Here is a 27,454-nt window from a genome sequence, read left to right on the forward strand (position 1 = left end):
ACCACCATGACTCACTGCCAGGAAATTGCCAGAAAAGCAGAGTTCCCAGAGCACCTCCTGTGCCCTGCTGGGCATCCCGCATGGCTGGATATCCCCAAAAGCCTGAGGTGCCCCAGAGCAAGGGGTTCTCCACGATACAGTGGTGGTCCCAGGGCATGGCAGAGGCCCCCAGGGCACGGTTGGGGTCCTGAAGCCGTGGTGAGAGTCACCAAGCCGCGATGAGGGCTGAGACCATGAACCACGGTGGGTGTCCCCGGGCCATACAAGGTGTCCTGGCCGTGGTGAGAGTTCCCCGGCCATGCCGGGGGTCCCCGGCCCGTACAGCGGCCCCCGGGCCCGGCCCCCCCCACCACTGCACGCCGGCCGGCGCAGACGCATTGGGCCGGGATCGGAGGGCGTGGCAAAAGGGCCGTGGTGACGCGACGTGCTGACGCACGGGAGAGGCGGGGCGAGGCGGGGCGGGAGCGGCGGTCGGTGCCGCTGTCAGAGCCGGGACCACGAGCGGGGCGTACTGACACGCCGGTGAGTTCCGCGGCAGGGCCGAACGGTGGGGCCGGACCTAGCCGGGCGGGAGGGCCGGAGCCGGAGCCGGGGCTGCAGCCGGGAGCCGCAGCGGGCCGGGGGTCGCGCCGGCGGCCGCGCTGGGCCGGTAGCCCGCGGTCGCGCCCCGGTGTCCTTGGCGCCGCCCGAGCGCCTGGGAGGAGGGGAGCGAGGGGGGCGGGACTGCGGGCAGACGGGCTGCCCTGCGGCCAATGGGAAGGCTCGGCTGTTCTCTTCGGGCCTATAGACGGCGAGGGACGCGGAGCCCGAGCGGCGGCGGCGGGCGCTGATTGAGGGGCGCGGGCGGGGCCGGGCCTGGCGCTCTGTGGGGGGCGGGGGTCCCGCTGCTCCTTCCCGCGCGCCTCCCGGCGCCTCACGGCGCCACGGGCCCTCCGCGGGGCCGCTCCGGTCCGTCCACGCGCTCTGGGAATGCCGCCCGAGCTCGCGGCGCCTCCCGACATCACTGGAGGGCTCTGCTGGGCCGGCCTTGCAGCGGACACGGAGGGTCTGCCCCGGCACCCGCCCGCTCTGAGGCCCTCGTCTGCCGCGGGCCCGAAGGTGCCCGGTGCTGGATCAGCTGTGTCTACAGCCGGTGGCGCTGGCCCCGCCGCTTCCTGGAAGGTGGAACTTGTGCTGTTTTCAACCTAGAAAGTGTTCCTAAGTCGCAGTCCTTACCAAGTACCCGCCATCTGGGCCGCCGTCCCCATCCTGGCTGCGGGTGGGTCACATTTAGTACTTTAATCTGCTTATTGGCGCACTCCAGCCGTCATCTGTTGTGGGCATTCCTGAGGTGTGACCTTTTGGTGAGGTTTGGGCTGTGGCTGGCTGCCTCTCCATATGCTCCTCAGGCGTCACTCCCAGTGTGACCTTTGCATTCCTGTGTGACCCTGATATCCCTTATCTCAGACTTGGTTTCCTACGTCCTTGCTTCTGGTTCTCTACTTCGATCTAGCTTGCAATCATCCCAGCTCCAAGCTTGCCTGTCTCTGTCCTAGGGTAGAAAGGCTCCTAGCTAACCTTTCCTGCAAGAGACCTTCAAAGAGCAGCTAGTTCTGCTCGCTTTGGGTCAAACTCTGGCATTAACCTCACTGTTTTCCAGAGAGGTCACGGGATGCTGCTGAGTGACAGCATCAAAACTGGATATGAAACTGGAGATGATGATGATGCTACTTCTGTCCTAAAGCTTTTTCCCTGCCATATGCATGCCTGTGCTCTGGCACTGGATTCAGTTGGCTCTCTGAAATATCATGGAATGCTTTGAGTGGGAAAGGATCTTAAAGATCATCCAGTTCCACCCCCGCCAATAAGCAGAGACAACTTACACTACCCCAGGTTGTTCCAAACCCCATCCACTCTGGCCTTGGACACTTCCAGGGATCCAGGGCAATCTGTACCAGGGTCTCACCACCCTCACAGGGAATAATTTCCTCCCAATATCCCATCTAACCCTGCTCTCTGGCAGTGGGAAGGCATACCCCCTTGTCCTGTCATTCCAGGCTCTTGTCCCTCCTCAGCTGTCCTGGAGCCCTTTTAGAGACTGCGTGGGTCTCTAAGGACTCCCTGGAGCCTTCTTTTCTCTAGGCTGAACATCCCTGACTTTCTTAGCCTTTCAGAAAAATAACAGTGTGTGTTTTGCTGTGTAGATCTGATGAGGGTGAACTGGGAGAATCCCCAGTGCTGTGGCACTTGTGGTCCTGCACCTGCTGGCCTTTTTTGCCAGGTGTTATTGTGGGCAAGGTGGAAATGACAAGTGGTTCCCTTTATCCTATGGGTAAATCTGTCAAACACTTTGTCTGAATTCAGGTGACTCTGGGTCTTCCTCAGGCTCTTTGAACCAAAGCGTTATAGTTTGCAATGGGGAGTCTAGCCCCTGCCATGCTGGGCAGCCAGAGCTACAGAATCAGTGAATATGCTCAGTTGGAAGGGACTCACAAGGATCACCAAGTCCAGCTCCTGGCCCTGCACGGGACCATCCCAAGAGTCACACCCTGTGCCTGAGAGCACAGCCTAAATGCTTCTTGAACTCTCAGGTTTTGACCACTCCCCTGGGGGGGCTGTTCCAGTGTCCAAACATCCTCTGAGTGAAGAGCCTTTTTCTAATATCTGACCTAAACCTCCCCTGATGCAGCTCTCGGGCCCTGTTGTTGGTCACTACAGGGGAGAGATCAGTGTCTGAACTAGATTCAGCTGGAAGGCTGGCTAGCAAACTGCTGGCTGTGACAGTGTGTTGTTTTCTCTAGTCCCTTGTGAAATTTCATTTTAATCTGGTGAACCGTGGTAACTGCTTTGCCATTGGGCTGCTGCTCGTTGGACTGGTCTGTGCTATGGAAACCAGCCAGCTAGGTCACCTCTAGCCTTGGGTCTGCCTCTTGCAGGAGGAGCTGGGTGGAAAGGGCAGCTGCAAGAAGAGTTGCTCCAAGTGCCTGCACTTCCTTCAGGGTGATTTCCAGCGCTTTCCTTGGGCTACTGTGGTTGGTAGGATGTGTGTAAAACGCCCTGGCTGACCCCAGGCCTCCCAGTACATGCCCTGTGGAAAGCTGCAAGGTGGGACCTCTCCAAGGTCCCACACCAGCTCCGGGTTACTTTTCTGAGTTCTCTGAGCAGGGGAGAGCCCCTCTCTGGATCTTTCACTTGCACTGATGTTCTTGGGTCTGGGCTTTTGAGGAGCAGCAGTCCTTCTTGGAGCCCAGTTCTCAAGTGCTTTGCACTACTCTACCCCTTCATTGCAAGCAATTTTCCCTGTACACAGTTTCTTACTAGCTTTACCCTGGTGCGCATCACAGCAAACTAAGAAGAAAACCTCAGCCAAGCAGAGTGGTCATAGAAAGGAAGCCTAGACCAACCTGGGAAGGAGAGTGATGGAAGAAGCTGAAATCAAGAGATGTGGGTGGCTTTGGTGTGCAGTGGCTCATTCGAGGCCGGTGTTGGGTACCCACCAAGCAGATTTGCATTGCACTGTTGTGACAGGGGAGGTGATGGTACCATGCTGCCAGGGATAGGAGAGGCAGACCTGGCCGTGCTGAGTGTACTGAGCAAAAACTGCATTTCCAAGCCATCAGAGACCTCGCTGTGGGACAGGCTGGATGGATTAATGCAAATTAAAAACTGATTCTAAGCTTGATTCTCTGTGCTCGGGTAGGGGGTGGTCTCTGTTCAGTGCTCTCCTGCAGTAATTAATAACCCACTTTTCTGTTCTCCCTCGACAGGAGCTTGCGTGAGGCAACAATACAAAAATGCTTAACTTAAGGACTTGTGCAGCAAAACTGAGGCCGTTGACGGCCTCACAGACTGTAAAGACAATTTCCCAACACAGACCGGCAGCACCCAGGACGTTCCAACAGCTCAGGTGCTACAGTGCACCCGTGGCTGCCGAGCCATTTCTGAGTGGGACTAGTTCAAACTATGTGGAGGAAATGTATTATGCTTGGCTGGAAAATCCCAAAAGTGTACATAAGGTAAGGATCAACCTTGCCAGGATGTCACCTTCACTTCTCTGTGTGTCTGAACAGTGGGTGCAGGTAAGTGCCACCTCTTGAGGAGTAGTGAATTCGTCACTAGGGGCTGGATGTTTGTGGATGGTCCTTCTGCCTCACTTTCCCAAAAGAAACAGCAGTGATTCCTGGAGCAAGAAGCAAGAGGAGCTTTTTCTGTTCAAGAGGAAACGCCGTGGGCTTGGGACATGGGCATCATCCTGGATCACAAGCAGATACAAGGAATGGCTTCTGGGAATCCACTTGCTGTATTTTTTCCATCTCTGGTGGCTCATCAAGAGGATTGATTCTGGAGTGGAGGATGGGAAAAAGGGGCATGGAGGGTATTCTCCACATCGTGACTGGTTTCCTTTTTGTCTCAGGCATGGGTGGTATTCTGTGTTGGGGCAGACATAGCTGAGCTTGGCTTTGAGCTTGTGTGTGTAAAGCCAGATTGCTGATCTATATACTTGGCCCCATTCTGGCCTTGTCTCTTGTGTGGACTCCATCTTGTTCCAGTGACCTGTTTACCAAGATTCCTTCCCAGCTCCTCTCTGCACTCCTCTGTCCTCTCTGCACTTCTTGATGGGTCCCCTGATGCTGAGCTGCTGTGCTCAGGCTGGGCTTGCAGCTGTCTCTGGTCATGTTGGCTTGCAGGCCATCAGCCTGTGTGCCCTGCCCAGGAGAGGAAAGTCCTGCTTCTGTCCTTGATGAGCATTGGCCTCTGTCCTGCCAGGTGGAGGGTCAGATCCTAGGCTGGAGCTCTTGGAAGGAGTCAGGCTGTCACGGGGCCTGGCTGAGGTTTCTCTATCCCTGTGTAGCACAGAGACCAGCTGCTCCTTGCTGTGCTGTGTCCCACCAGGGAGGAGGGACACGTTCAGCTGGGAAGAGCTGGAGTGTCTTTGCTGTTGTCACCAAAAACCTCTGAGGCTTCCTGCTGGTGCAATGGTCCCAGCTGAGCACACTGAATTCATTTCCTCCATGTACATACCAGGGGTTTAAACTGCAGAACAAGTTCTTGCTTAAAATAGGGAAGATAAAAAGTAGGTTATTTTAGGGCATTTTCTGCATGGAATCCTTTAGCTGAGCTCCAGTTTTCAAGCCCGACGAGCAGAGTTGGATAGTAATAACGGTAAAATAATAAAAATTAGAGAAGAGTGGGAGAAAGAGGAGGTAAAGGCATGGTGGATGGGTGCCAGTGGGCTGCCACAGGGTCAGTCAGTGCTGCTTGCTCCTGGGACTGCTTCCCCTTAAAAGTGGGGACACCATCCTCCTGCCTCCATTTGACCAGCTTGGGTGCTTGGTACAGCCCACACTGTCTCCCCATCCCCTAAGCAACATGATGGGTGCTTCAGGGAAGGTGGCCAAACAGCTGTGGCTGCAGGTGAGTGCTACCTGCATACATCTCAGGTAGGTTCAGCCTCCCTAAGCAGCAGCCTTGGAGTTTGGGTTGAACTGGGTGACAGGGACACAGCTCTCCCTATGGATCTGTACATTAAACAGCCCTTAACACAGACTCTTTAACTTGCCAATGTTTGAGATTTTAAATAGAAAGAGGTTTGATGACCCCATCACCCTCAAAAAACTGAAGGTGCTTGTCTGGGTTGATAAAGGACATAGCAATGTGCATAGCATGAACCCATTGCTTGCTACTTGACTGCCTGCTCTCAGCAAAGATTAAATTTGCCTTACATTTGGTTCAGGATACTCCTCCTCCTCCTGCAGCCTTAAGTTCTGATGTTCATCATCTTCTCCCTGCTGGAGCAGGAGGTGCTGCCAGACCTGCAGACCATACCAAGCAGGGTTGATGCTTCTGGAGCCTGAGCTGCAGGTGGAAGCAGTGTCCCTTAGTGCCTGCGGTGGATGGGAAATGTCATCCCTCTTCCCTCGCTCTGCATGCCTGACCTCCAAGCTGAGAGACTGGGACATGACAGTATGAGCCCACACCCTTCTTCAGAAGCTGCATTTGGTAGAAGGTGCTGGTTTGGCTTGGTGAGCTGGTTTGGGATTGTTCTCAATAGAGGAGCCTGCCCTGAGCTCCACTCACAGAACTGAGCTCAAGATCCCTCTAAAGCCTGAACTGTCCTGGTGTGTGGCAGGCAGCTGGTTCACCAATCCCACCTTGCCAGTGCATGGAGGAGCACTGGGAAAGCCAGCCCAGGCTAATGCTTTGTGTTGCAGCTGTGGGACTGTCTAAAAATGCCCTGAATCTGGCTCTCTTGTACCCAAAATGTATATCTATGTATCTTATATCCTGTATGCATCTATACAGGGTATAAAAGTGAGTGGAGCACTCACAGAGCTGCGCCTTTGGGCCCAGAAAAGCTGCCACTTTTCTGGGCCATGGGCACACAAAAGTCAAAGGACAATAACCCCATGAATTTATTACTAGTGTTACCTTTGGCAAGTGCTGGATTATTACGTTCAAAGTTCTCCTTCCCATGATAAAGCAGGATAACTCTGATGGGGCAGCCTCTCCCATGGGAGGTGGGAGCTCCAGAGGCACCTCTGTGCTCCTCAGAAACCCATGGGATAGCCCTTGGACTCTCTTGAATTCACAACCACATCAGCAGGTTGAAAGCTGATGTCTTTATGGCCCTTATCACAGCCTAGCCTGCCCTGTGCCATCCAGACATCATTCTGTGGAGCAATAAAGCACTCAGTGAAAGTGCCACACCTTGTTTGCAGAGTTTAAAGTGAACTTTTCCTTCCAAAACAGAAGCTAATTGCAACTCCAAGAGAAATGAGTGGCAGAAGGGAGAAGGTTATAAAGGCTACACCCCTGGCTCCGTCCCTGTTCCCATCACCCCCCTCTGATATTGTCAGGTGCTCCTTTTCTCTTGCCTGTCTTTATTTGCCAGTACATTAACCAACCTTAAACTGTGGAGCAAAGTCTCCAGCCAGGTTCCTCTCCATCCCAAGGGCACAGAGCCCGTCCCTGGGTGCTTGTCCCTCCGTTTGCAGGAGCTGATGGCTTTGGGGGCACCCAGGAGCTCTGTGAGCCTGTGGAAGGAACAAAAAGCAAGTCTTCCTCTTTTCCCACTGGAATTTCCTTTAGCAGTCAGAACAGGGTTGAGTGTTTTCTGTCTTCCTTTTTTTTTCCCCTTGGGGGAGTGATTGTTTATCAGTAACAGTGTCAAAATGTTCCAGATCTTATTTATGTTCCTTTAGCATGACCTGTTTCTAAATTTATTCACCTTGTGCAGTCATGTGATGAGACAATGGGGTGTTTGGGTAAATTGGGACTGGAAATACCTTCCTGGGGCATGTGATGGGTGCTGCAACCGGAGGAGCTCCGGGGGGAGCAGCAGTGCTGGGGTGACTCCAGCAAAGGGCAGATTTTCAGTCCTTTCCACCCTGCTTCCAGGGGACTAAAACTGTTTTCTGCCCCAAACAACCCCTGATTTGAGGGCGCTTTTCTGCTTGATTTAAACTCTCTGAGGATGGCTGGGCTTTGTGCATCTCTGGTTGCCAAGGCTGTATTTGGTGCCCTCCAAGGTGCAGAATGCCAAGCTCCCAGTTGGTGGAGAGACCCTTGGGCTGAAGCCAGCATAAAAATCCCACAGGATTTGTTTGCTGTAGTAGCTTCCTGGGTCTGTGCTGGCACACAGCTGCTGTTCTGCTGTGCCCTCATCCTTTGCCATCATTTAGTGGCACATGAGATGAGGCACACACCTGATGGGAGGATGTGCGTTGGATTTAGTTTGGCCAGGCTCTCTCCTTCCCCAAATCTGTTGGTGCTTCTACAAGGAGACTGGTTAACTTGAGTTTGGCCTGGGATACTTCCAGACTTTTCAGACAGTGCTGGAAAAGTATGGCAGTACACCAGGTCTGTCCAGGGCTTTTTTCCAGTGTTCTGATTTGTTTTCTTAACACCTATAAGTGCCCATCTGCAAAGGGAACAGGAGCTGAGGAGGCAACTGCCTTGTTCTGGGCATGGGAGAGCTGGTATGGGAGTACCTCTGTAGTGCTATCATTGGTGTCACCAAAAGGATGGGGGAAAATTGAAGAAGAGATAGAAAAATAAAACATTGCTGGCTGGGGGCTGAACAAGACAGCTTATGCTGGGATTTAGGTCTCTGGCCATTCAGATCATGAAAAGAGGAAGAGGTGTACTTGATTACAAGGCAGAAATACTTTTCAGAAAATATTGGGGTATTTAGAGAGCAGTGGCCTCCCCTGAGGAGAAGGAAATGGGCTGGGAGTCCGGGCTGGGGCTTGCTGCTCAGAGCAGTGGTTCCAAGAGCAGAGCCAAGGGATGGGGTGTCACTCTGTCCTGTCCTGGTGCTACTGCCAAGGGAGGGGTGGCTCTGGTGTTGGCCTCATGCCTAAAGAAATAATCCAGATAGATGGGAAGTGGGATAGTGATGCAGCTGGAATAGTCGGAGAGCTTGCTCTTTTGTTCAAGGCAAGTGGGTGCTTTCAGCAGCAGCTGCATGGAGATGAGGTACAGAGGAGAGGCAGTTCTGTCCCCTGCTTTGGCAGTGGAGACCTCTGTAACCTTGGCTGGAGGAGGTGTTTGGACTGCAAGTGAAGACCCTGGTCATCTCTCTTCTTTCCTTTTTCCTAGTCATGGGACATCTTTTTTCGCAACGCCAATGCTGGAGCTGCTCCAGGCACTGCTTACCAAAGCCCCCCTCCGCTGACCAGCCTCTCCACCCTGTCCCAAGCCCAGTCCCTGGTTCAGGCACAACCTAACGTGGATAAACTGGTGGAGGACCATCTTGCAGTGCAATCTCTCATCAGGGCATATCAGGTAAGGGGACTTTGTGCCGAGGAGGGTCACGTCCTTTGCAGAGGGGCTTGCAGGGGCTGAGGTGAGTGGGAGTTGGTGTGAATGATGCACATGTTTGCATGGAGATCATGCAGGATAGGAGCTGGGCTGCCTCATAGGAGCAGCTGATCTGTTGGGGCAGAAGCTCAGCTGATGCTTTACTGGACAATAGGATGATTAAAGCTATTGTCATCCAAACAGGGTGGCAGGGAGGGGGAGCTCGTCTCCACACTGTGTGGTTTGCTGCTGTCTGGAATGCTGCCCCAGTGCCATGGGCTCCTGCCATGCTTAGCAGTGGCGTGGAGCACCCCCCACCCTGCTTCCCTCTGTTGCTGACAGAACTTCCAAGGAAAGGAATGTCTCTTCAGTTAACTTGTTTTAATGATTAATCTGTGTTGTTGCTTCCAGGTCAGGGGTCACCACATTGCAAAGCTTGATCCTCTCGGCATTAGTTGTGTAAATTTTGATGATGCGCCAGTAACTGTTTCTCCAAACGTCGGTGAGAATTACTCTGCAAATTAATTCTAATGTAATTTAACTTTTTTACCCCTCCCTTCTTTTGTTTTTCTCTCCCTCTTGGTTCCTGTTCTCCTTTCCATTCCTGATGCATTTCATAGATTCGAGGGCATCATGTAGCACAACTCGATCCTCTGGGCATCTTGGATGCAGATCTGGACTCCTCCCTTCCAGCCGATATTATCACATCCACAGACAAACTGGGTGAGGGCTTTGAGAGCAGTTGGTGCTGCATTGCTTGAGCTCCCCTCTCTTTCACAGCTTCGTAGGTAGATTGCTTCACAGGCCAGGGGTCTGAAGTTTCCTTAGTAATGATCACTCTAAAATTGTGGTTGCTGGTAGCAGCAGCAGTGCAGTCTTGCCACCCTCCGGCTGTCACTCCAGCACTCAGCTCATGTTTCTTCAACCAGTACCACCAATCAGTGTTATCACTGATCTTGCTCACCCAGAAGCAAAAACCCAGAAGGGCTGGAAGCAATTGCATCTTCTAGAAATGCAAAGCAGAGAGGTTTTTTGTTGGTGAGAGCTAGAGGTCTGTTCTCTCAGCTCCTCTTGCTGCCCTTGGGGACCCTCAGAGCTGGGGGTGAATATTCTGGGTTCATCTCAGCAGGGCTGAGGCTGCCCTCCTCAACTTCTAGCTTGCCCCAGCATCTGTAAATCCTTTAATTGCCCTTCATCCAAGATGGAGCTATGAGTCCCTACTGGTGATCATAACAAGGAAGCTTTGGGATGCATTCCTGTCCAAGTAGAGAGGTGAAAATTCCAATGTGTTTGAGTGAGAGCTGCATGAGTGTTGTACAGAAGTGTGTGTGGTTCCCAGGACTTGAAATCCTGATCTGAAAGTGCTTAAACCCAGCACCTCTCCATGTGCTTTAGAGCCGATTTCTGTAGTTTGCTACCATTCTCCTAGCCAGGATGAGGTTGCTGAACTCTGTCACCTCGCTGGTGCTTCCCAGGGTGGTTCCCTGGCACTCCAAGTGCTCCAGAGGCATGCTCGTGCTCCTAACGTAGAGTAGAGCAGCAGTGATGATTACTAACCTTGCCAATGGACACAGCCAATCAGAATGCACGGTGCATGTAAACCTTCTTGATTCCTTATTCATCTGCCAGCACAGGGACACCAGCTCTGGACCTGCTGGACCTTCGGACAGGATTACATGTACCAGGAGTGGTAGGGAAGGGAGTAGGTTTTGGTTGGACCAGTTCCCTGGATGATGAGGAAGCTGCTTCATCCCATAGTTTGGACTCTGACATGCTTCTCTGGAAGACCAACCCTTGGATGAATCTCAGGAGCCATCCAGCTCCAGCTGGGAGTGTGTCCTGTGCCTCTTGCCATTTTGATGGCAAGAGGCGGGGAGATGATTGCTGTGAACCCAGCTGTGGGAGAAGACACATGTGCTCATAGTTAGCATTGTGAGGAAAGCAGGAAGACTTTTTAGGTGAACTTAAAGCCACTCACCATGGCCGTGTAACTCAGTTGTTACGGTGTACAGCTGTAACAACATCTGAGGGAAGCAGTCCAGGCTCCATTTTTCCTGCTTCTCCAGGGTGATTTGCCACAAGCCAAGCAGTATGTCCCAGTGTGGCTCACAGTCAAGCATTCAGGTGTAGATAGTCCATAGGCATTTGCTGGAAGGAACCTCAGCATGGGATCTCTTGTGTATGAGCAAGCCCTTAAGCTTAATCTCTGTTCCTTTGTAGCTTTCATATTAAAATGAAAGCCACAAAGGAACAGTGGGTAGCGGTGTTGATTTGCTTCCCAGGAATCCATGAATTCATAGAAATAATGAGTCCTGGGAACAAGATATAATGGTGGCAGCTGCCAGCTCATGCTGGGGTTGTGTCTCATGGTAGAACCCCATACTCATGTGGCTAGATCTCAGCAAAAGACTTTGTTTAACTTGCTATAAGTATTATTTATGCTGAGTAGATTTTCCCTTGATATTCTTGGAAAACCTCATCTAGTCAATCCTAGCTGTAACTGAGTGAACTTAGCTTGCAAATAGTGTTCAGGAAGTGGGGAAGGAGCTGTGGTGGTGCAGAAGACAGAACTCTAGCTGGGCCTAAGGTTGGGTGTTGCCTGCTTGTGGCAGAAAAAGCCAATATCTAAGCAGATCCTGCTGTCTTTTTGCTTTGAAGGAAGCACTTGACAGGGTGGTTAATAACAGGACTGGTTTGGTTTTGAAACTTGGAAACAGTCTTGTTTCTTCTTTCAGAACAGCAAAGTCCTTTAAAGGTCAGCTTTTGTGGTGTGATCACAGTTGCCAACAGTTTAAGTGGCAGTGCTGTGATTCAAATGAGTTGGATGGTTAATCTCAGAAATTGATCCTTCTTCTCAACTGCCTTTTGTTTAGCAACTGGTTTGGCTCTGGTTTGGAAGCTCTCTTTGGATTAAGCAGTGTGATATCTGGGGAAAATGTCAGAGGGAGAAAACCTGCCCAGGGCTACTCAGTCTGAGCAGTGGTGGGGCCACTCCTTGGAGTGGAATTGGAGCCACCCAATTCCCCTTTCTCTTGTCTTTTCTATTTAAAAAAAACCAAGTAATCTCATCCTGGTCTTTCACTGCAGCTGGTCTGGCATGGTAAGTGTGTAAAACAAGGACAAGATGACTACAGGAACTCAGTATGACCCTGAAAATAGAAAGAAAGAAGCACACTGAAATCTGGATGGTGTATGGAAGGCTGTGTGTGTCTAAGTGTCTGTCTGTCTGTCTTCTCCCCATGGAAGGCAGCTGCCTCTGCCTCATGCCAAGGGGAATTGATGGAAATCCTCTTCCAGCTCAGGAAGAGATAGGCGAGCCCCTGCACGGACCTGGGCTTGAGGTCCTCCCACCTTCCTGTTCCCCATTTTGGGAAAGTGTCTGATTTTCCCTGCTGACCCAAATGACAAGTGTTTCCAAGGCCTTTTTGTAACCTAGGTGAGATTGAGGCCCTTGGATCACCTAACCTAGCTGGGCAGGCAGCTCTGGTGCTGCATGTTTGCCCACTGTTGCAGCGTGCTGGCACTCCTGCCTGCACCAAGCATGCTCCAGAGAGGCGGCTGTGCATGCCTGCTGTGTCGCTGTCTTCCTTAAGAACTGCCTGCTTGTCAACACCCCAGTCTCCTCCTCTGTGCAAAGGCAGCATCCTTAACTCCGTGGGTTGACCTTGAAATCCTCGCAGTAGCATGAGCAGAGCAAACCCTCTGGAGCAGGTGTTGGTGGGAGGCAGCTCCCAGCTTCTGCAGAGGGTCCCACCTCCCTGTGATGCAGCTTGGCAGGATGCTTTCGGTCGTGGCAAATGAAAATGCCAGGCCACCCTCTCTTCCATCAAGGTGCAAGAGGAGAGATCTCAAACCATGCAGCTCAACTACTCCCCAGTGTCTGATACCCCCTTCCCCTCCTGCTCCTCTCTCCTCTCATCAGACTTCCCACCAAGATTCCTTTTCTGCCTAGTGTATAGTCATCCTCCATCCCTGCCCTTTTGCCTCTGACGGATTTTGCCTGTATTTTAAATACTGTATTTTTTTGACTTGTGCTTTCCATGACTAGTTTTCACAGTTCCAGATTTTTTACTAACTTTGACTGCATCTCTCTGTCTTCTCCCTTTCTGCATTCCCCCTCCCTGCCCTCCCCAGACCTCGCAGTGTTCAAGGAGCGGCTGAGAGTGTTAACAGTAGGAGGTATGCAATTAATGAGCCCTTAACCCTCTGGAGTGCAGGACTCTCTTTGAATAGGTTATTCTGGGCTTGAACTGAGCTGGTAAAGTGGACCCCTCCCGTCTCCCACCACTCCTGAATTTTGTGGCATGTTTAATTTTTAATTTCTACTCAAAGTCTTGATGTAGGTGTGTGGTTAGTGACACTTTGTCTAGTATAAATCCTCAGTTTGAGCCTTACTGGCCTTTTCTATACTGTGTTTGCATGCCTGGCTTGCTAGAGTATGTTTTGTTATGAATAATAATTTTACAAGGCCTCAATCTCCCTCATTGGTTCAAGACTCCTAAAAATCCAAGCTGTCTTCTGCTGGTTTTGTCACAGGGAAAATTTGGCAGCTCATCTCTTGTCTTCCTCCATCTGATGGTGTTGCTGCCTATAAATACCGAGTGTTGTCAGAGCTGTCAGGCTGCAGCAAAGAAGAAGCAAAGATGCTTAGATGTCCTGAAACTCCTTGTAAAATCTGATACTCCCCAAAGTGTGCCAGAGTGTCTTCAAAGCATCACAGCAGAACAAGCCAAAGCCCTGTGGTGCATGTCTGCAAGCTTCAGCAAATTACTGAGGATTCCCTGGAATCCTTCAACAGGCAGTCTTGCTGCCTCTCTCTGGGATTTCTGTTTGAATGGGAACCAAAGAGAAACCCCAGAGACATGGGGCCAAAGTCTCGACTCCTGTCTCGTTCAGTGTTCCTAGGCATATCTCCGGAGCAGAGCGGCTGGGGCCTGGCTTCATTCCCTCTCCTGGGACTCCAGTGTCCCAGGAGCAGAGGGGATGAACAGCAGTGGCAGCCAGGAATGTGTTCCACGTTTCTGGACTTGCCCCTCAAGGCTTCACAGGAATGAGCCATGACCAGCTCTGTCATCATGGAATCACAGACTGGCTTAGGCTGGAAAGGGCCTTTCATACTGCCCAGTCCTCTAGACCAGGTTGCTCTCCAAGCCTGGCATTGAACACTTACAGGGATTGGTTGTCTGCAGCTCACTGTCCATTCCTGACCAGACAGCAAGGGATAGACTTTTAACATGAAGTTCAAGGAAGGGGCCAGCTCAGGAGGGGCCAGTTTTTGCCTCCCATTCCCCCGAGGAAGGTGGGTTACACTGCTCTGCCATGCTTGGATGGTGTTCCCCATCCCCACTTTAAAGGAACAGGTCCTCTAAAAGCTCCCTCTCTAAAATCTGGGGTCCTGGGCTGGTTTGGAGGAAGCTGGGAGGAGTGGTATGTGTGTCTACTGCAGCTCCTGCCCTGGGGTTGGGAAACACCTTGGGACCAGGCCCGGTTGGGAGTTCAGGAGGGATGATCAGGAGCCTGAAAAAGGGCTGTAGACCGACTCCTTCATCCACGCTCCTGCTTCAGAAGGGTCACGGGACTCTCCAGTTCCTGGACCTGCTTCTGCCTTTCTGCATTGGTTTAGCAAGGTCAGCACTGTCCCTCCTCTTCTGTGCCTCAGTTTCCCCAGAGACAACCATGAGCTTCAGTGGCTAGAGAGGCACCTCTGATGGCTTTGGGATACAGCGGGACTCGCCTGCAGCCCTAAATCCCAACCTCCAGTTCTTGAGGCCTGCTTGGCCCCTCTCCAGGCCCAGCTCATCTCCCCACAGCCCCATACCATGAGTAGGAGCTGCCTCCAAATCGTCATTTGCCAGCACCAGAGGGTGGAGGTTTGCTGAGCAGAGCTGGGCAAAAGCTCTAATTAAAAAGCTGTTGGTTGGGGTGAAAGGGTACCTGCGCAGCCGAACCCCTGAGTGGCTGCTGGCCACCCTGCTCCTGGGTTGAGCTATTCAGGAGAGTCCATCAGAGCTCTGTTGCCTGTTCTCTTTCTTGCTTCTCTGTCTCTCCCTCCTTAGGGTTTTGTCTGTTTGGTTGTGTCTGTTTTAACTGTTTCCTTCTCTGCGTTGACTCTCCCTTTTTAATTCCTGCCACATGCCGACACCTCTGGTGTGCTCAGTGACTCCTCAATTCCCGTTTCTTTTCTCTCACCTTTGTTATAATTTGTTGCGTGTTTTTTGTGTTCTTGGGGCTCCAAGCTCCCTGACTCACCCTGGATTTTAATTGCCCATTTCCATGCATATACATTGCTTTGTGGTTCATTTCCTGCGGTGCCTTCTTAATAACTCATTGTTTGGTGTTCAATGTCTTTTTGTTTAATTATGGCTTGGTTTTTATCCATATAAACCTCCTTCATGTTTATTATTTTTTTATGCTGCTTTTTTTTGTCCCTTCCCCACTTCTCCCAAATCTACCTGGTCCCTGTGTGACGGTATCCACGTCCCTCTTCCTTCCTTCTTTCTCTTGCTTCTCCCACCCGTGACAAATCCTGCAGGCTTTTATGGTCTGGATGAATCTGACCTCGACAAAGTTTTCCACTTGCCCACAACCACTTTCATCGGGGGAAATGAATCGGCTCTTCCACTCCGGGAAATCATCCGTCGGCTGGAGGTGAGAAGGGCGGGGGTCTCACCAGGTCTGTGTGCAGCCAGGGGCTGGGGCAGAGCAGTTGTCTTTGGAAAGTCCTGGGTCAGCCTGCACATTTCAAGATTTTCAGTTTGGGAACTGCTTCTCAGCACTCGCCCCACTCACAAGAGTCACCTCGAGTAACCTGCTTAGCTGTGATTGTCTCCAGCTTTCTGCTGCATTGCAGCAACGCACTTGGTTTGCCTGAGGTGGAGCAAGCCCCAGGCAACTGGATACTGCCTTTTTTGAAACCTCTCCAGCTATGCTTTCCAGTTTGAAGCAGCAGCTGGTGCTTGCAGAGCACAGGAGTGGGCTGGAGGCCAGTGATTCCCTCTTCAGGCACTGCAGCAGTGTTGCTGTCCTGCATGGGTGTCCTTCAGAGGGTCTTGGTGCAGGTTTGAGACCCCTGGGGCTGGGACTTCCAGCTCATACAGCCAGTTCCCCTTTTCTGCCAAATTTCATCCCCTCCTGTGCTTGGACTGATCTCAAGCAGCTCTCAGGCACACTGCTCAGATGGTCTCTGCTGAGACTAGTTGATCTTAGAAGAAGCAAAACGTTGCCAACATCTTAGGCCATCTGCAGGAATGGGCTCCTCATTGTGGGAGGACCTTCTGATTCTCCCCTGCCCTGTGATATGGGATTTTGGACTGCTTACATGGTGGTGCCATGGAGAGGGAAAATCTCTCCTCTGAGGTGGATGTAAAGGATTTGAGGGACTGATTGTGGGCCCCTCCAGGAAGGGGAATTAAACATCTTGATGCTGGGTCATGTGCTGGCCTGCAGCATCCTGGAACATGTCCTGCTACATCCCTTTTCCTGGGAATACAACTCAAACAAGGCTCCTAAAGTGGGGCTGTTGCAGGGCTGGCAGCTGGGTTCCCCCAGGACCCCCTCCAGCTGCCAGGCGTGAGGGTTGATGTCTCTGCTGGCACAGAAAGGCTCTTTGGCTGAAAGGGTGAAGGGGGAAATGAAGAGCCCTTGGCCCTGTGATCCAGTGGGGCTACAAGTGCCAGTCCTTTGGGGGTTTGAGGTGCTGAAGCCCTGGCTGTTGCTTGATGGCCCCACCTTTCCCTCCCTGTTGGAGCAGATGGCATACTGCCAGCACATTGGCGTAGAGTTCATGTTCATCAATGACCTGGAGCAGTGCCAGTGGATCCGGCAGAAGTTTGAGACCCCAGGCATCATGCAGTTCACCAATGAAGAGAAGCGCACACTGCTGGCCAGGCTGGTCCGCTCCACCAGGTACTCTGGGAGGGCTTCACCTTCTCCATGTCTTCCCCAGGAGGTTTGCTCCCAGCCAGAGTGATGCAGTCACCAGCTGAGTCACATCTTGACATCATCTGTCGCCTTTGTGAGCAGGTTGACGCCACTGAGCTGCCAGTCTGGCAGGCTCGGGTGCTGGCAAACAGCCTGAAAATGTGGATGATCCTGAAAGAAAAGGTCTAAAAATAAGGATTAAGTGCAGCATGGTGTTGGAGTGGGGGGAAATGGCCAGCTGAACTCTGTGGGAAGACACTGAAGTGACTGTTGTGTGCTGCATGGTACCAGCTTGAGCATCAGCCAGTGCTGTGGCTCCCTTGGTGCAGTCCCTGTCCGTTCCCTGGTTTCTGCCCTCAGTGATCTCTCCCTCCCTTTGCCTCTTAGGTTTGAGGAGTTCCTCCATCGGAAATGGTCTTCAGAGAAGCGTTTTGGTCTGGAGGGATGCGAAGTGCTGATCCCAGCCTTAAAGACCATTATTGATAAATCAAGTGAGAAGGGAGTGGATTATGTGATCATGGGAATGCCCCACAGGTAACCTTGCCTCTAGCCATGGTGCTGCCTGGTGCGGGTAGAAGGTGGGGGGGATGCTGCTGGGGTTTGCTACTGGAGGGCACACTGGTTTCTACCATCACCAAATTGATCTTGGTTAGTGATGAACCTCAGCTGGAGAGGTCAGGCCTTGGCTGCTCTCTGCTCATCAGGATCTTTCCAGCTTAGTAAATTCATTTGGAGAGTGGTGGTGGCTTGAGGTCAGACCTGGAATCATGCTGGAATTCCAGCACCTACCCACTCTGGGGCATCTCAGCAAGTATGTAGGATGTGGTGTTGGCCAAACCATCCCTGTGCTGAGGGATCTTCAGACTCCTCCTGGTTTGTCCCTGTATCTGGGTGACCCCACAGCCATCACAGGAGGTGTGGCCTGTGGCAGTGGGGGTTGTAGATCACCATCAGCACTTAATGGCTGTAAGCTGTGGCCTTGCTTTTGCAGGGGACGCCTGAATGTTCTTGCCAACGTGATCAGGAAAGAGCTGGAGCAGATCTTCTGCCAGTTCGACTCCAAGCTGGAGGCTGCTGATGAGGTGAGCTTCTCTCCTGCCTGCAGCAGGCTGCTGCTGCCTGCCCCTGAGCACTCCCCAGGGGCTGTGGCTGGATTGTGCCATTGCTTCTGGTGTCACTCAGTGGCACCGGTGTTGCATGGATTTCCATGTTGCGAGCACACCTGGGTCATGGGAGCCTTTGTAGAGCTGCCAGTGCTGGTGTGTCCTTGCCTGTCCTAGGGGTGACATGTGCCATTGTCTCCAGCACAAACTTGGCTCTTGGCAGCTCTCCAGGGCATGAAGCAGCCTTGGGGTGTTTGCTTAGGGTGGCCAGGAGCAGAAGTTTATTTGTGCCCCTGGTCCCCATCTGGGGTTCTAAAGCAGCTCCAAAAGCAGCTCTGTCACTGCAATAAACTCATGCTCCAAAGCTTCTGCATCATAAGCTGGGATGATTTGGTTTTTGGGAAGCTGGGCTGGGCTGGATGGATCCTGCCATGACCTTCAGTGGGATTTCAAGGTGAGAAAGCAGCAGCTTGGGGCCTCGAGGTGCCCTGATGGGCTGCCTGGCTGCATATTGGGAATGGTGCATGGCCATGCTGCTGCAGTGTGGGTAGAGCTCAGGCAGGCGTTACCTGTTATTCAGGGTCTTTGCCCAACCTACCACACTTGCTTCATCCCCCACACCTTCAGCTGTGTTTCGATGGGCTGGGTGCATGTCTGAAGTTGGCAGTGGTTTGGCACCTGGCACAGGCTTTCCTCGGTGCCAGTTCAGCTCCTGCAGTGAGTGCCTGCTGCACTGTGGCAGTACCTGCAAAAAATGCCTCCCTCTTCCAGCCTTGAGGTCAGCACTCCTCTGTCTCCTTCCATGCCCCAAAAACCACTCATGCCCTGGGGTGACTCTCTTGTCCCCTCCACCAGGGCTCTGGTGATGTGAAGTACCACCTGGGAATGTACCACCGGCGGATTAACCGCGTCACTGACAGGAACATCACCCTTTCCTTGGTGGCAAATCCTTCTCATTTGGAAGCAGCTGATCCTGTTGTTCAAGGCAAGACTAAGGCAGAGCAGTTTTACTGTGGGGACACGGAGGGGAAGAAGGTGAGTGCTGCTCAGATGTGTGTAATAACGTGGCCGAGGCTGGATGGATTTTGGTGGAGACAGGCTGGTGGGAAAGTGAAGTAACTTGTCTGCTTTCTGTTTGATGTGCCACTTCCCCTGCTGTCACTCTGACTTTGCTCCCCATCCTTCCCTTCTGTTTTTGGAGATAACTTTGGGAGGGGCTTGCCCACCCTAGGTTCCCATTGCTGCTTTCTTCATCTCTGAACTGAGCCGGGCTATGGGCACAGCAAATGCACAACCCCTGACTGGGAGACAGGGACATGAGGGGAACCCCAAGGCAATGCAGGCACCACACCTTGGAGGGCTTGGCAGCAGGATCTCAGTGTGACTAGAGATAACCATTCCTGGGACTGGGAAAGTTGGAACTGGCAACAGAAGGCAGTTCTCCATACCCCGGTGGGAAGGGGCTGTGGGGAGCTGTTTGCTGTGTGATTCATTGCAGACCTGTCTCCAATCCTAAGAAGTGGAAGAGTGAGATCCAAAGTGCTTCCCTCCCTCCTACACCCCAGGCGCTGGATATAAATAGACTGATCCTGTCCTTGCCTGGCAGGCGGTGTCCTTAGCCAGCCCCTGGGATGGTGACAAAATAACATCAGTGGCCCTGGGGCTTCTGGGCTGAAAGTGTGAGAGAACAGGGCTTCTTTTCTTCTTCCCCCAGTGAGAAAAAGGCTTTGCTTTGGGGTGTATGTATTTGGGAATGGGATTGCTGCCCAGCTGGGGCATACTGGGTATTGTTTTGCTGTCTGCTCAGGGTGCCCCAAATGTGTTGCCCTTGCTGGGGGGTGGGGAGCTGGGAGCTGGTGGCCACAGTCTCTGCCCAGTGGTGTGTCAGCTATGGCTGACTCCCCTCCCATCCCCTGGGAAAGCACTGGATGTGTTAATGAGCAGCTCTATGTCATAAAGGTGAAAACTCATAGGGAGGAGAGCTGGGCCCTTTCCTGGTGGTGTCCTGCTCTCTGTCCCTGATGACCACCACGGCTTCCCCTCTCCCAGGTGATGTCCATCCTCCTGCATGGAGATGCTGCATTTGCAGGGCAGGGCATTGTGTACGAGACATTTCACCTGAGCGACCTTCCCTCCTACACCACCCACGGCACTGTCCATGTTGTGGTCAACAACCAGGTGAGGAGCAAACACCCTGTGCCTGTGGGTCCCTGGCAGAGCTGTTGTTGCAGGCTCTGGGGCAGGGAGTAGCTAGAACCAGCAGCAGCTGTTTTCCTGCCAGTGTTTGTGGTAGGAGCCCTAACCTGGGGTCAGCAGGGGGTACTTCTCACCCAGCTGCTCAACAGCAGCAGCTTTTGAGCCCAGTCTGGTGCAGAGGTGATACAACCTGATGCTCAGTGTGTGAGTCTGACAGGGCTGATCCTGTCTACTGCGACAGAAACCAGAGATGTTTCACTGGGACCAGCGTGTCCCCACAGCTGCAGCAGGTACCCAGATGTGCCACTGTGTCCAGACACAGCAGACAGGCAGCTTGTGCATCTGCAGCCCAGCTGCAGCAGCTGAGCTGCCCTTGGAGCTGTGTGACAAGTTTCCTGGAACACCAAAGCAGCTGTCTCATGCTGAGCCAGCTATGATACCAGTGTTCAAAGAAGGAGCTCATATGAAAGCTGTATCCTAAATGCAGTTGTTACCACTGTGGTTATCCGTCTGCCCTCACTTGCTACAGATTGGCTTCACGACAGACCCGCGGATGGCGCGCTCCTCGCCGTACCCCACGGACGTGGCGCGCGTGGTCAACGCGCCCATCTTCCACGTAAACGCCGACGACCCCGAGGCCGTGGTCTACGTGTGCAACGTGGCAGCAGAATGGCGAAGCACCTTCCACAAGGACGTGGTGGTGGATTTGGTAAGGAATGTGGCACAAGTGCCTGAAGCTGGGACTCAGCCAGGGATGTGCTTGGGTGCCTCCTGGGCTATTTGGGACCCTCCCTCACGTGGCCTAGGTAGCTCCCAAGTGCTTTTGGAGCGGGAGATCACAGGCAGGCATCTTTCCTTTCCTGGCAGGTTTGTTACAGGCGCAACGGGCACAATGAGATGGATGAACCTATGTTCACGCAGCCCCTGATGTACAAACAGATCCGGAAACAGAAGCCAGTGTTGCAGAAATATGCAGAGCTGCTGATTTCCCAGGGGGTGGTAAATCAGCCGGAGTATGAGGTACCATCTGCGGGGCCTGAAAGGGGAAACTACTTATGTGGTTCAGACCTGGGTGTGAAGGCCCACGTGGGCCTACAAGAACCACGTTCTTGTGCTTGTAACCTAAAGGTGGCAGAGCTGTGCTGGGGTTATATTGAAGTGAAGGGAGACGACCATCTGATTGATGAGCATCGAACTCCGATTTATTGATCAATCAGCCACTTTATATAACAGTGTTAATTAACTAAATGCATATTGCAAAATGCAAGCTCACGATAGGTTAACAGAGAAAACTCTAACCACTCCTTTTGTTTTACAATACCTATGATTGTTTATTAAAAACAGGACTAGTGTTCCCACTGTGATATGAAAAGTTCCCAAAACTTCCATATCTGTTCCCAGGAAGCTATCTTTTCCCAGAGAGCCCACGGACAGAGTGTTTTGCTTGTTATGGGAAGACTGTCTGAGAACCTTATTGTTTATAAAGTGATGCTTGAGAGAGCCTAATTGTTTATAGAATCAAGCCTGGGAACTGCTTTACAACTACCTTTTACTTTTCTCTCAACTGTATGCCTTCATGGCCTTTTTCTTTAAGCCATGCTTGAACCAAACTCTCCACAGGGTTGGGTGTGCGCTGCAGACCTGGCAGCAATGGAGTTCAGAGCCAAGGCTTGTCTTTGAACTGTGCCAGCTCTGAAAAGTGCAGGAACATCTAGTTCAAAGTTCACCCTGTGATCAGTGTGGAACAGGTGATGCAGCTCTGGGCCACTGCAGGCAGGTCCCAGTGCTCAGGATTGCTGTGGCCACGGGTATCTGGGTCAGATCCTGTCCTGGTTCTGCTGCTTGGGCAGCTCACGACGCAGAGGTTCCACCAGCCCTGCTTGCCCTGGCACCACCTTTCAGCATCAGTACAGCTCTGAGCATAGCAGATCTATGCCTTGGGGTACAGGGCTGTGGCTGTGCTCTCTGAGGCTGACTGCACAGCTTTGGGACTTCTATGACGGGGACCACCTCTGCCTTCCAGCACCCTTGCAAGCTTACCAAGGTCCTCAGGCTCAACACCCTTATTTGGAGATCCCCCATTAATGTTTTTCTGCCTCTTGTTTCTGCCTTTCAGGAGGAAATTGCCAAGTACGATAAGATTTGTGAAGAGGCCCATGCCAGATCCAAGGATGAGAAGATCTTGCACATCAAGCACTGGCTGGACTCACCTTGGCCAGGTAAGGCAGTAGCGGTGATTGGGAGGCCAGAGCAAGGCACCCGGCCTCTCTAGATCCATGGCAGAGATTTTCTAGTAAGCCACCCCACAGGGGAGGTTAGAGGTGCTCTTCCCCTTCCTGGTGTCCCTACTTCTGCTTGAGGGTGTCCGTGTCCTGGGGTCTTCCCACAGATCTGGCACACCTGATGGTGTTTCTCCTTCTCTGACAGGTTTCTTCACTTTGGATGGGCAGCCCCGGAGCATGACCTGCCCTTCCACTGGCCTCAATGAAGAGGACCTGACACACATTGGCCAAGTGGCCAGCTCGGTGCCAGTGGAGGATTTCACTATCCATGGAGGTAGGAGCTTGTGAAAGCTGTGCCAGACCTGGGCATTTGTTCCAGAGAGCTGTGAGATAGGGCTGAGATGTGGCCTGGAAGGTAGGGACATACTGGACTGCTTCAATATGGGTGGGCGGCGGGTCAAGGGTGGGGATCCTCCCCCTGGGTGCTGCATTCTTGAGACACTGCCTGGAGCTTTGGGGGCCCCAGAACAAAAACTGGACCTGTTAGAGCAGGTCCAGAGGAGGCCTTGAAGATGATACCAGTGCTGAAGCCCCTGTGCAGGAGTTCCTAGATAGCTAAGTATGTCTAGCCTGAAGGAAAGAAGGCTCCAGGGAGACCTTAGAGACCCTTCCAGTGCCTAAAGGAGTTTGCAGAGAGATGGAGAGGCACTTTGCACCAGGAGTACGGAGTGACAAGACAAGTGGGAATGGTTTCCCACTGCCAAAGGGCAGTGTTAGATGGGATATTGGGAAGGAATTCTTCCCTGTGAGTGTGGTGAGGCCCTGGCACAAGTTTCCCAGGGAAGATGTGGCTGCCCTGGAATTGTTCAAGGCCTGGCTGGACAGGGCTTGGAGCAACTTGGTCTACTGGAAGATGTCCCTTGTAGTGCAAGAAATCCCTATGGCAGGGGTTGGGCTGGATGATCTTTAAGGTTCCCTCTCACCCAGACTCTTACAAGAATTTGTTAATGAGGGAGCTGTGGGTAAGGGAAGTGAACCAAGGAACAGCTCTTCTTTGGAGCTGATCCTTCCCTGCAGCTCTGCTTTCTTCATCCATGATTCATGCCTCCAGAAGAGGTGAATCCATTCCTCTGCCCATGGCACTGTCAGTCTGTCAGTCTGTGGGCTGGTTGTGGAGCAGAGCTGGTGTCCCTGGAGCTCTGTCCTGTGCTGGCTGTGAACCAGCTCTGTCCTGGCAGGTCTGAGCCGTATTCTGAAAACCCGTGGGGAGATGGTGAAGAACCGGACCGTGGACTGGGCCCTGGCAGAGTATATGGCATTTGGCTCCCTGCTCAAAGAGGGCATCCACATCCGCCTGAGTGGCCAGGATGTTGAGAGGGGGACATTTAGGTAAAGCCCTGCTTTGGAGGCTGTAAAGGCAATTCCACCCCTTCTGGGAGGGATCCAAAGGCTGATGATGAAGTTACTCTTCTCCCTTTTCCAGCCATCGCCACCATGTCCTGCATGATCAGAATGTGGACAAGAGGACCTGTATCCCCATGAACCACCTCTGGCCCAACCAGGCTCCCTACACTGTCTGCAACAGCTCCCTGTCAGAGTACGGTGTCTTGGGTGAGTGAGTAGGTCTGTGCTCACTGCCCAGGGTGAGGCCGCTCTGGAAGGGTAACCCAGCCCTCTCACTGCTCTTCCATTCCTCAGGATTTGAGCTGGGCTTTGCCATGGCCAGTCCCAATGCCCTGGTGCTTTGGGAAGCTCAGTTTGGGGATTTCCACAACACTGCTCAATGCATCATCGACCAGTTCATCTGTCCCGGGCAGGCCAAGTGGGTCAGGCAGAATGGCATTGTCCTGCTGCTCCCACACGGCATGGAGGGCATGGTAAGGACTCCTCTGGCTCACCCTGAGGTGAAACCCTGCACAGCAGTGGCGCTGCTCATGATGTGGCAGTGCCTTACTTGGAGTTCTCATGCTTGCCTTGGCCTGCAATGACCATCCCCCTTCTTGGTCCCCGTAGGGTCCCGAGCACTCCTCAGCCCGCCCAGAGCGATTCCTGCAGATGTGCAACGACGATCCCGATGTGTTCCCTGTGAGTGGTGGCCCCCATGGTGGTGTGGTGCTCAGCCTGGCCCTCCTGTGCCCTGGACTGGGCTCGGTAGAGGGCAGCAACACCCGTGTGGGCTTAGCACAGTGGGAACCAGTGGCAGGAGGCTTAGGATGCCTTGGTCTCGTGCTGGCCGGAGGGTTTGGGGAAAGGGTCTGAACCTGGTGCCCAGGCTGCACCTCCACGGAACCTGGGGCCATGGCATAGTCCAGGGGAGAGGTGGCCCTGAAAGTGGAATGAGAGGGGGTTGCTGGCCACCCCCATGGCCAGACTAAGGTGGAGGGCACAGCCCTGGAGCCTCTCCCAGATCTCTGTGGGTCTCTGTGCTCGGGAGAGTGAGGGGAGGGAGGGAGGGAGGGCTGGGGCCTACTCTTCTGCCTGCTGCTGGAGCCACAAGGCCAAGAGATACTTGTGTTTCCTGAAATCCCCTCACCCGTGCTGGCCAAGGCAGAAGCTGGATGACTTTGATGTGCGTCAGCTCTATGAGTGCAATTGGATTGTCGTGAACTGCTCCACTCCAGCCAACTTCTTCCACGTCCTGCGGCGCCAGATCCTCCTGCCCTTCCGCAAACCGGTCAGTGCCAGCAGCTCCGTGCCCAGCTTGGTGCCCAGGCAGGGCACTGTGTTCCTGCTGGGTGTTTCCCTGGACTGGGACTGGGCTGGGGGCAGCTTCTTCCTGCACCTCGGGCAGCTGGCTGCTGCCTGGCCAAGGACCTCATGGTGCTCAGGACTGGCTTGGCACTTGATGTGCAGCTGCTGTCTCGTGTGGGCTGCAAGGGCTGTGTCCCCTTCCCAAACTCCACGGGGAGGTCAAGGCTGTTGGAGCCAACAGACACTGCTACATACCTACCTCAGCCAGTTCCAGTCAGCTCCAGCCATGGGACAGGCAGGTCCCTGGTAGCCCCTCTGCCTCTTCCCCATGGGACATCCCGACTGGGATGGTTGGTGCTGTCGGGAATGGATGCCCAATCTGGCAGAGCACTGCAGCTGAGTGAGAAGCAAACCTCTGGCAGCTGCTCCCTTGCTCAGGATGGCCAGGGGAGGGCAGACAGGGGAGGTGTTTCTGGCAGGGCTGACCGCCTTGCTCTGCCTCTTCTTCTCCACTCCAGCTGATAATCTTCACTCCAAAGTCGCTGCTGCGCCACCCTGAAGCCCGCTCCAGCTTTGATGACATGCTGCCAGGTACAAGAAGTACAGAGCTGCCTGTGTGCCCCCCATGCTGCTCCGCAGAGTGAAGGGCAGGAGTCTGTGGCCTTGGGTAAAGCCTGCCTGACTGCAGCCGCCCCATGCTGGAGGCTGGCTGAGTGAGGCCATGGCCTTCTCCTTGGCACATCAGAGCCTCATTAGGACTGAGCCTGCCACCCTTGGGAGACTTGGCTCCGTGGGGCTTCCTCCATGGGAAGGGATTTGACAGCCCCAAGTGGCATGCGATGGTTTGTGGTGGGAGTTGTTCCTGGGTGAACTGACTCTGCCTCTCAGGGTCCTGGCAGGGGCTGGCATGGGATTTGGGTGCAGTGGCTGCTGGCACAGTGCTGTGGCTCAGGGTGCTGTTCTCTTTCTTGGCAGGCACCCACTTCCTCCGTGTCATCCCCGACAGTGGCCCTGCAGCCCAGAACCCCGAGCAGGTGAAGCGGGTGCTGTTCTGCACCGGCAAGGTGTACTATGACCTGACCCGCGAGCGCAAGGCCCGGCAGATGGAGGCCGATGTGGCCATCACCAGGGTGGAGCAGGTGAGCAGCGTCCTGCCAGCACCGTGCCTGCAGGCTGGGGGTTCTGCAGCCCCTGAGACACTGCCCCACATCTCCTGTGACACCACTCTCTGCCCCCCGCAGCTCTCCCCGTTCCCCTTTGACCTCCTCCAGCGGGAAGCCCAGAAATACCCAGCTGCCGAGCTGGTGTGGTGCCAGGAGGAGCACAAGAACCAGGGTTACTATGACTATGTCAAACCCCGCCTTCGCACCACCATCAACCGTGCAAAGCCTGTCTGGTAAGGATGCAGGGGCTGGCTCAGAGGCTGGGAGGGAGCTGGTCGGTACAGACCCTTCTCATGGCCCACCTTCTCCCTGGCAGGTATGCAGGGCGGGAGCCAGCAGCTGCCCCTGCCACTGGCAATAAGAAAACCCACCTGACAGAGCTGCAGCGGCTCCTCGACACGGCCTTCAACCTCGATGCCTTCAAGGACCTGGCCTGAGCGCCGGCGCGGCGCAGCATGCTCCTCTGTCTGTCTGTCCGTCTCTCTGTCCTTCGCTCGCCTCCCCCCCTCAACTACAGATCTTGTCAACCCCATACTGGTGCCTCGAGTCCTTGTCTGCCTCATGCCAGGGTGGCTCTGGTGCAGCCACCCTGGGGAGCATGAGAGTCTGGGGGCTGCCTGCTGCCATGGTGGGTAAGACCCATGGCCCCCCAGAATGTCTGCTCCCTGGGGCTCTTCTCTGGGGGTGTCCTGTACCCCACAAGAGGGGCTGGTCCCCACAGCTCTTCTACTGTCCAGTGCAGTAAGTCAGGTTCTTCCCAGTTCCTCTCAGTCTTCGACTTGCCCGTGTGCAGCCACTGCCTCTTGAAGGCAGGACATGGGGCATGTCCTGAGGGCCCAGGCAGGTGTGAGTGTGCTGTGCCCATGTCTCAGCTTTGCCTGTCCTCGGGGAGCATGTTCTTCCCCTCTCATCCCCCAGCTCTGAGGCCCCACAGGGACAGACAGGGCTGGTGCTGGGTGCCGTGTCCTCTCATTGGAGATCCTGAGTGGAATCGAGGGAGGTGATCTCCGGAACGGGGCTCATTGTTGGCACCTCCCGAGCCCACCGCGTCCTCCCGCAGGAGCCCTTGGGGGATGGGGGCGATAGGGCAGCCCCAGCTGGGACTCGCTGTCGGTGTCCCCCGAACCCACCGCCGCTTTTCGGGTCGGCAGGTCTTTCAGTGCAGGGGTGAGGTCGGGGTGTACGCGTGCCACGCCCCGCCGCATCCCCCTGGCCGCGCAGTCACACACCGGCTCGCACACGGTGTCCCCGCGCGCACACCGGTGCCAGGTGCCACATGCCCGCGCGTCTGGCGGTGCCGCCGCTGCGGTCGCGCTCCTCACGCACACGGGGCCGCGCGCTCCCCCACTGCCCTCGCCCCGCGGCCCGGACCCTTCGG

At 53.9% G+C, this 27,454-nt stretch overlaps 1 protein-coding gene across 4 annotated transcripts; it reads left to right on the forward strand.

Annotated features, from left to right (window-relative positions):
* Positions 1–447: 447 nt before the first annotated feature.
* Positions 448–26,639, forward strand: OGDH (oxoglutarate dehydrogenase). Of its 4 annotated transcripts, none has more exons than XM_058820220.1 (24): positions 448–522; positions 3,747–3,995; positions 8,581–8,766; positions 9,193–9,283; positions 12,916–12,960; positions 15,314–15,429; positions 16,532–16,686; positions 17,089–17,235; positions 17,693–17,783; positions 18,660–18,839; positions 19,854–19,982; positions 20,530–20,709; positions 20,868–21,020; positions 22,117–22,219; positions 22,428–22,556; positions 23,461–23,611; positions 23,706–23,833; positions 23,921–24,099; positions 24,236–24,307; positions 24,774–24,896; positions 25,432–25,504; positions 25,889–26,052; positions 26,155–26,309; positions 26,393–26,639. In XM_058820220.1, exons 2-24 carry the CDS (start codon positions 3,774–3,776, stop codon positions 26,511–26,513), a joined length of 3,093 nt encoding a protein of 1,030 aa, XP_058676203.1. In that variant the 5' UTR covers positions 448–522; positions 3,747–3,773; the 3' UTR covers positions 26,514–26,639. The 4 variants fall into 4 exon arrangements, with proteins under 4 accessions (XP_058676203.1, XP_058676206.1, XP_058676205.1 ...); XM_058820223.1 differs by lacking the exon at positions 9,193–9,283 and adding an exon at positions 9,402–9,504; XM_058820222.1 differs by lacking the exon at positions 12,916–12,960.
* The last annotated feature ends 815 nt before the right edge of the window (positions 26,640–27,454 follow it).

This window comes from Ammospiza caudacuta, chromosome 26 (assembly GCF_027887145.1).
Source record: "Ammospiza caudacuta isolate bAmmCau1 chromosome 26, bAmmCau1.pri, whole genome shotgun sequence".
NCBI classification, from domain to species: domain Eukaryota; kingdom Metazoa; phylum Chordata; class Aves; order Passeriformes; family Passerellidae; genus Ammospiza; species Ammospiza caudacuta.

Coding starts and splice junctions, on each gene's coding strand:
- OGDH (XM_058820223.1), top strand. CDS start 3,774: ATGCTTAACTTAAGGACTTGTGCAGCAAAACTGAGGCCGTTGACGGCC. Junction 9,505..12,915: donor CACATCCACAGACAAACTGG/GTGAGGGCTTTG, acceptor TGCCCTCCCCAG/ACCTCGCAGTGTTCAAGGAG. Junction 20,710..20,867: donor AGGACGTGGTGGTGGATTTG/GTAAGGAATGTG, acceptor CTTTCCTGGCAG/GTTTGTTACAGGCGCAACGG.